Below are 9,283 nucleotides of genomic sequence, written 5' to 3' on the forward strand. Positions count from 1 at the left end.
ATGCTTGATATTTAGAATAACTGCAATAACTGTGGAATATTGAACCCTAGGGTAGACAATATGTTTATATCTGCCTGGGAATTTTTCTGGTTGTCTTGCAGGTGAGGGTTTGGGTGTGCATAATTTCCTCCCTTCACACACACACTTTTGGCATATCATGAGTGGGGCCCTATACCCGGGTCTGAGCGTAGCTTAGAATTAGAGGAGTTGTGTAGCGGTGTCACTCTGGGATGTACTTCCTGTTTGGCTATCGTGAGAACTCCAGCTAGAGTCTGTTCTCTTCATATGTGTTTTCACACCTAGTTGATTACTCGACTGTTGTGGAAATGCTATGAAGGGGGCCATAGCTCTAGTGACTTTTGACCTTTAGGTTCAGGGAACTACCCTTGTGAGATTGCATATACTTGACCTTGAACTCAAAGCAATGAACCTTTGGTAGGGCACGATGGGAGGAATATATGCTTCTGTAACCCTCACGCTGTTCGTTTTTTTTATGATATTACATTTCATACCATGCATGTGTTTTGTTTTGTCATGTAATTTTATTATCATGCATCATATTCATACATCATTTAGTAACATGTTAATTTTAAGGGAAATCACAGGTACCTACTTGACTTCATACGAGATGGATGTTAACACAAGATCCGATGCTACACAGCACACCGACTCTTCCGACTTAAGAAAGAAGTATAGTCTAAGGACTCATGTGGGAAACTTGACCGGGCTGATAAACTTGGGCAAAAGGCTTAAGACGATAAAAAGAGAAACCTTTCAGAGAAGATATGGAAATTTGTTGAATTTAATGGAGGTTGAAGTACAAATACCCGCTATCACAGCCTTGGCACAATATTATGATTCTCCGCTTCGATGTTTCACATTTCAAGACTTTCAGTTGGCGCCAACCATAGAGGAGTTCGAGCATATCTTGGGTTTACCATTGGAGGGCACCACTCCCTACCAACATTTAGAGCATCATGCCTCTATACCCACTGTTGCTACCATCATGAAATTACATCCCAAGGAGCTTGAAAACAGGATGATGATGAGGAATCAAGTGCATGGGTTATCACAGGGATATCTAGAGCAGTATTTACATCATCTGGCTGATAAAGAAGATTGGGAAACTTTCATAGATGTATTAGCCCTCACCATATACGGCATTGTCTTGTTTCCCAAAATAGAAGAATTTGTGGATTACACCGCGATAGACGTCTTCGTGGCGAGTAAAACCAGATCAGAGAATCCTGTAACAGCAGTTCTTGCGGATGTTTATGGGACTTTAAGTTTTTGCCATGAGAGAAAGGGAAAGAAGATTCTTTGTTGCTTACCGGCGTTGTATACATGGATGACAACGCGCGTGTTTAAAGAGATGGTCGACGTTAAGAGTCTATCGGAGAATTTGTCACACCAAGGGCTTAAAGGTAAAGGAGGAAACGATTGGGCCCGATTCCTTGCCGGCTTGAGCGAAAGAAGTATAAAATGGCGCCTTCCTTGGTTCGGAAATAAACTGGCTATACAACATTGTGGTAGTTTTCCTAATGTACCTCTTATAGGTGCCCGGTACTGTATAAATTACAACCCTCTTCTGGTGCAAAGACAATTTGGGCATCCTATAAAAGGGGCACCTTCATCAGATTACCTTGCTACCCTATTCATTTATTACGAAGACGGGCATTTCATCGAATTGTTAAGAAAGGTTAAAAGCGCCTGGGAAAATGTTGTTCGAGCAGAGAAGGACTTGAGGGATGGAGTAGTGGATAGCAGGGTTAGTTATCACACCTGGATTCTGGAGAGAGTGAAAATAGTCAAGTTGCCTTTCAAGCCAATCAAGGATCAATCACCTAGTGAAGGACCATCCCAAGCTCCTGAAAGTGAAGAGGTGCAACAACTAAAAGCTGAGATGGAGAAATTGAAATTTAGGAATGCTAGGTTGGAGAATGAATTACAAAGAGCGCGTAATGATCTTGTGGATATGAGAAATGATAATGAAGAAAAGTCGCGGGCTTATGAAAACCTTGTCAAAAGCCAGAAGGCTGAGAGGGATTACACATTTCGAGTAAAACAGGATCTAGCTGCCGCGAGTAAGGAATTATCCATGAGGGTAAATGAGAAGAAGGTGGCTTTAGAAGAGGGAAAGGAGTGGAAGCACCTCTACGAAGAAGCCAAAAGAGATAAACGAGAAGCCCTAAAGAGATTAAGAGAAGCGCAGATTCAGATAGAAAAAGCGGGGCATGAGATGAAAGAGATGGCTATGTCGTTCGAGGCGGATATGAATAGGGAGCGTTGGAAGCTAACGGAAGCAGAGGAAGAGCATCGAACTCTGATAAAACAAATGGAGGAATATATCGAGGAACAGGAGGAGCGATGGAGGTCGATAGATTTTGAAGAAAGGCATCAGGCCTTGATAAAGCGAATGGAAGAGCACATCGCCGAGCAAGAAATGGCTGTAAAGCACTGGAAGGAAAGATTCTCTCAGTTGGCTGCTTTGGCAAACGGGGCAATTGAAGACATCCCCAGGATGGTGTCGAATGCTGAAGCAAGCACTCATTTTCGTAACTCACCAGCGGAAATAGAATTGTTTATTAATCATTGTAAATGGTTGGTGGGAGAGATGAAATCTTTCATTGCCCGGGCACGGGATTGATGTACATCGGAATTATGTGTTTTGTTCCTTAGACTATGTAATGGATCAAATTTCCTTTAAATGAAAGATAAGGGATGTTTGTTGGTATCGGCTTGTGTTAATTTTCCATCAGTATTGTCATCGTTATCCTGTGATTTCCACTTATTACTAGCATGCATCATGTTTTCTTTCGTTTTGCATTTTTCATCGTTATCTAATTTAATTTAATAAAAAATAATAAGCAGCAGTACAAGTGAGAAAACAACGGCAAATTTTCCACGACATCCGTACAGGACCAGAGCTAACTCGAAGGTCATGGAGAATTGGGAGCAGTCACACGAATCTATTAAGGCCGATGTTAGCCAGTTGAAGGATCAAATGGCCCAGATTTTGGCGGCTCTCGAAGCCCTAAAGACTACGGGAGGGGCGACGCCTGCGCAAGTCGAGGGAAGTGCTCAATATTACCCTCCGGTGTTCAGTTCTGGGAGCCAATCTGTTCCGTTCCCAATGTATGGATTACCTCCAGGTTACACCCCACCTGTGGGAGAATACGCAGAAGGGGAGCAGACTTCATTCTCTTTCCCTACCACTGCTAACGTACCGCCAATCAGTACTCAGGGACCTGTCATAATGTCCGCACCTATGGTAAACGAGGGAATGCATGCAAACATGTCTGATGGAATACGAGTAACTCCGGTGCCACCTGTGATTACCGGAGAGGGCTTTTCTACAAGGGCTGCGCCATATACTTCTTTTCAGGGGGTAACTAGTAATGTTGATGGGGCAAAGGATAAACTGGAGAGCCTAGAGGCAAGGTTGAGGGCTGTGGAGGGGTATGAGAGTTATGGATTTGGGGATGTTTCTAGATTGAGTTTGGTTCCTGGCGTTAAAATACCACATAAGTTCAAGGCACCAGATTTTGAGAAGTATAAGGGAAATACATGTCCAAAGAGCCATCTGACCATGTTTTGCAGAAAGATGGCTGCATATGCTTATGATGAGCAGCTGCTCATCCATGTTTTTCAAGATAGTTTGGCTGGAGTGGCGTTAAATTGGTATACCCATTTGGAGCCGACTCGAATTCGTTGTTGGGCGGACTTGGCTGATGCTTTTGTGAAGCAGTATATATACAATACACATGTGGCGCCAGATCGTTTACAGCTGCAAAACATGTCGAAGAAAGACAACGAAAGTTTTAAGGAGTATGCTCAGCGGTGGAGGGAATTGGCTGCACAAGTTGAGCCACCTTTGTACGATAGAGAAATGGTGGCAATGTTTGTAAATACGCTCCAACCACCATTCTATGAACATATGGTGGGAAATGTATCTTCAAATTTTGCCGATATCATCGTGATAGGCGAGCGGATAGAGATCGGGTTGAAGAATGGGAAGATTGCATATGGCTCGTCGGTGGGTGCAAACTCCAAAAAACCCAATTTCAACTCAGGGAAAAGAAAGGAGGGAGACGTGCATGCAACATCTGCAACCCCCGTGTGGAGAGGTCAAGCTCCCACCCATAACTATCGACCATACTGGGGTCAACATCCACATGCAGCTAACGCGTCATTTGGTCATCAAATTAGGCCTCAACAACAACCGGGGTACTATCAACCACAATACATCCCGATGAATAATTGGAGGGGAGAGGCAAATGTAGGTTCCAATATGAGTGCGGGTCCCAATACTTATCCAAGAAGGAACCAAGAGAGAAATTATGTTAATTTTACCCCAATTCCTACCACTTATACGGAATTATTGCCTCATCTTATCAAACAAGGTCTGGTGGTCGTTTGTCCCCTGAAGCCTTTGCAGCCTCCGTACCCAAGAGGCTATGATGCAGAGGCAAAGTGTAGTTATCATGGAGGGGCCGCTGGTCATTCCACTGAGAGGTGTCTGGCTTTCAAGCATAAAGTGCAGACTCTAATTGATTCTGGGTGGTTAAAGTTCCAAGAGGATAAGCCTAGTGTCGAATCCAATCCTTTATCTGGGCATGGAAGTGCTTCGACGAATGCTGTCGAAGTGAAAGAACATGAGCTGGTGAGAAATGTGAAAGAAGTCAAGAGCTCTAGGAGGTTTATTTTGGAAGCATTGCTGAAAGTGGGTATCCTGAAGGGTGATTATGATGAGGGTAGGGCATGCGTGTTCCACCCAGATACGGAGCACTCTATTGAGGAGTGTGTGGAGTTTGAAGAAATTTTGCAAGACCTGCTAGATCGTGGTCTGATGCAGGTATGTTACAAGAATGAGGAAGGAGAGGTATTTGCACAGACTGGTGATGAATCCGGTATGATTTTACCAGAACCATTAGTGATTCGTTTCACTAAGACTACTTCTATTCCACCAACTCAAGGAAGGTCGCCCGTTATTATCCATGTACCAGCTCCTTTTCCTTACAAGAACGAAAAAGCTGTCCCATGGAGGTATGGGACGCATACGTCAAGCGAAGAACAAAGCGTTGACCCGGCTGTCAAAAACATATCGGGGATAGGTGGAATGACTAGGAGTGGTCGAATTTTCACATCCCCAGAGTTGGCACGAGAAAGAGTTAATGATAAAGAAACAACGATGGCCGTGAAAGCAAAAGAATTCTTAAAGGGGAAGGGTGCACAGACAGAGGAGATCCCCGACAATGAAGAGAGGAGAGAAGTTTCTGAAGAGGAGGCTTGTGAATTTTTAAAATTCATACAACAAAGTGAGTATAAGGTGGTGGAGCAGCTAAACCGTATGCCTGCTCGTATATCCTTGTTGGACCTGCTCATGCATTCGGCATCACACAGAAAGTTGCTAATGAAGATACTCAGTGAGGCCCACGTTGAGCAAGGTATTTCGTTGAATAAATTCGAGGGTATTGTTGGCAATATTGTTGCTAATAATTATCTCACTTTTACGGATGAAGAGATACCAGCTGAGGGAAGAGGGCATAACAAGGCTCTTCATGTCTCTGTGAAATGCCTGGACCATGTTATTGCGCGTGTTTTAGTGGACAATGGGTCCTCCTTGAATGTTATGCCGAAAGCAACCTTGGAAAAGTTACCTTGCGAAGGAATGCATATGAGGCCAAGTTCAATGATTGTGAGGGCGTTTGATGGCAGTAAACGAGAAGTGATGGGAGAGGTGGAATTGCCAATACAAGTTGGCCCTTGTGTATTTCAAATAACATTCCAGGTTATGGATATCCTGCCAGCTTACAGTTGTTTGTTGGGACGCCCATGGATCCATTCGGCTGGAGTTGTGCCTTCTTCATTACACCAGAAGTTGAAGTACGTGATGGGAGATAAACTAGTGATAGTATCAGGAGAAGAGGATCTTCTGGTGAGTGGGCCATCATCCACACGATACATCGAAGCGGCTGAAGAAGCTCTCGAGATAGCCTTTCAATCGTTGGAGATTGTGGGAAATGCTTGTGTGGAACCGTTTCCAGTAAATCCTCGCCTATCATGTGCTTCTATTATGATGGCCAAGATTATGCTAAGAGAGGGCTATATATATGGGGAAGGTTTGGGCAAATATCGGCAGGGGCGAGCATTCCCTCTGGAGATCGTTGAAAATAAGAACAGATATGGCTTGGGGTACAAACCTACCAAGGAAGACAGGAAAAGGATGATTGAAGAAAGAAAAGAGCGCAGTTTGGCACGTGCAGAAAGACGAGGGCCCAAAGAGAGCAAAATTCACATTGTTGACATCAAGGAAAGCTTCCGCAGTGCTGGGTGGATCAATGCTGACCAAATAGCAGCTGTGGAGGATGAAGAAGGGCCTCAAAGTTTGAGCTTTGTGTGGGCTTGCTCCCCTGATACCCAACTCAACAATTGGGAAACATTGGATCTACCTGTGATGCTTAATGTGAACAAAATGTAATAGTTTTAATTAAGCTCATAGTTTCGATTGGGGCTTTAGAACTAAAGTTTTGTGGATTGATTCTTTTTTACTTTTCACTCAGCGTGATAATAAAGTTGCATTTCATCATCATTTGGCATTTTTCTTTGTTTACCTTATTTATTTATACTTTTTCATAAATTTAAATGATGCAGATGTGACAATGATTGTTTTGAAAATAATGATATCAATGTTCCTAATTTTGAGCACCCTATCAATAATACGGAAGATGATTTCGAAGATGATGTGGAACCCTCTCCAGAACTGTTGAGATTAGTGGAACAAGAATCTAAGGAGATAAAACCCCATCAGGAGGAGATTGAAATACTCAACTTGGGGGAGAATGATGAGATAAAGGAGGTGAAAATCGGTACTAGTATGAAAACGGAAGTGAGGGAAAGATTGCGTGCCTTATTGAAGGAGTTTAAAGATGTATTCGCGTGGTCTTACAATGACATGCCGGGTCTGGATACCGATATTGTGCAGCATAAGCTCCCACTCAAGCCAGAATGCCCTCCAGTCAAGCAAAAATTGAGAAGAATGAAGCCGGAAATGTCCCTAAAAATTAAAGAAGAAGTCCAAAAGCAATTTGACGCAGGATTTTTGGCCGTGGCAAGATACCCACAATGGGTAGCGAATGTTGTACCAGTGCCTAAGAAGGATGGGAAGGTTCGAATGTGTGTTGACTATCGTGATTTAAATCGTGCAAGTCCGAAAGATAATTTCCCGTTACCACACATCGATACTCTGGTTGATAATACGGCCAAATTTTCGTTGTTTTCGTTCATGGATGGATTCTCGGGATATAATCAAATTAAAATGGCACCGGAAGATATGGAAAAAACGACCTTTATCACGTTATGGGGAACATTCTGTTATAAGGTGATGTCTTTCGGACTCAAGAATGCTGGGGCAACATACCAAAGGGCAATGGTGACACTCTTTCATGATATGATGCATAAGGAAATTGAAGTTTATGTGGATGACATGATTGCAAAGTCTGAATCAGAAGAGGAGCATATTTTCAATTTAAGGAAATTATTTGAGAGACTGAGAAAGTACAAACTCAGATTAAATCCTGCCAAATGCACGTTTGGAGTAAAGTCTGGAAAATTGTTGGGCTTTATTGTCAGTCAAAGAGGGATAGAAGTTGATCCGGACAAAGTAAGAGCGATAACGGAAATGCCTGCGCCCAGAACAGAAAAGGAGGTTCGAGGTTTTTTGGGAAGATTGAACTACATTGCTAGGTTCATCTCCCAATTAACTGATACTTGTGAACCAATGTTCAAGTTACTACGGAAAAATCAGGCCGTAGTCTGGAATGAAGATTGTCAAGTTGCTTTTGAAAAGGTCAAACAATACCTGCAAGACCCTCCTGTATTGCGTCCACCTATGCCAGGAAGACCGCTCATTTTGTATTTGACCGTATTGGATAATTCAATGGGTTGTGTATTGGGTCAGCATGATGAAGATGGGAAAAGAGAGCATGCTATATATTACTTGAGCAAAAGATTCACAGATTGCGAACAACGATATTCGTCGTTAGAGCGAACTTGTTGTGCACTGGCGTGGGCTACTCATCGCCTAAGGCAATACATGTTGAGCCACTCTACTTGGTTGATATCTAAAATGGATCCTATCAAGTATATTTTTGAAAAGCCCGCTCTCACTGGAAGGATAGCTCGATGGCAGATGCTATTGTCAGAGTACGACATTGTATATGTTACTCAGAAATCTATCAAGGGTAGCGCTTTAGCGGAATATTTAGCCCATCAACCCATTAGTGATTATCAGCCAATGCAACCTGAATTTCCTGATGAAGATATCATGGCTTTATTTGCTGAGAGCGAAGATGACAAAGATGAAAAAGCATGGACGGTATTATTCGATGGGGCTTCGAATGTAATGGGGCATGGAATAGGGGCAGTGCTTATCTCTCCTAAGAATCAATACATTCCAATGACGGCAAGGTTGTGTTTTAATTGCACGAATAATATCGCAGAATATGAAGCCTGTACCATGGGAATTCGAGCAGCTATAGAGTCTAAAGCAAAAATTCTGGATGTATATGGAGATTCAGCTTTGGTCATCCATCAATTGAAGGGAGAATGGGAGACTAGGGATACTAAATTAATTCCATACCAAGCTTACATCAGGGGATTAATTGAGTATTTCGATTCCATCACGTTTAATCATATACCGAGAGAAGATAATCAATTAGCAGACGCATTGGCTACCTTGTCGTCGATGTTTGAAGTTGATCAAGATGCAGAATTGCCAATGATTGAAATGAAGAGTCATACGGAGCCAGCATATTGTCATTTCATCGAGGAGGAAATAGATGGTAAACCTTGGTACTTTGACATTAAACATTATCTTAAGACTCGAGAATATCCAGAGAAGGCATCCGAAAACGATAAAAGGGCGTTAAGGAGATTGGTTGGCAGTTTCATTTTGAGTGGGGATATTCTATATAAGAGGAACCATGACATGGTTCTCCTTAGATGCGTAGATGCAAAAGAAGCCGAGCTGATACTAAAAGAAGTACACGAGGGTACATTTGGCACGCACATGAATGGGCACTCAATGGCCAGGAAGATACTGAGAGCGGGGTATTTTTGGTTGACTATGGAAAATGATTGCTGTACACATGTGAGAAAGTGTGAGAAATGCCAGGTATACGCAAGTAATATCAATGTTCCACCCATGACCTTGAACGTGTTGTCTGCACCATGGCCCTTTTCGATGTGGGGAATAGATGTCATCGGAGCTATAGAGCCAAAG

The 9,283-nt window shown here is 42.8% G+C and overlaps 1 protein-coding gene across 1 annotated transcript; it reads left to right on the forward strand.

Annotated features, from left to right (window-relative positions):
* The first annotated feature begins 3,268 nt into the window (after nt 1–3,268).
* LOC148199910 (uncharacterized) lies at nt 3,269–6,481 on the forward strand. The gene is made up of 4 exons (XM_088112796.1): nt 3,269–3,313; nt 3,386–3,569; nt 3,984–4,468; nt 4,571–6,481. Exons 1-4 carry the CDS (start codon nt 3,269–3,271, stop codon nt 6,479–6,481), a joined length of 2,625 nt encoding a protein of 874 aa, XP_087968922.1.
* Nucleotides 6,482–9,283: the final 2,802 nt, after the last annotated feature.

The sequence above is a fragment of the Vigna umbellata genome, chromosome 4 (genome assembly GCF_029865625.1).
Source record: "Vigna umbellata cultivar VRB3 chromosome 4, Vumbellata_1.0, whole genome shotgun sequence".
NCBI classification, from domain to species: domain Eukaryota; kingdom Viridiplantae; phylum Streptophyta; class Magnoliopsida; order Fabales; family Fabaceae; genus Vigna; species Vigna umbellata.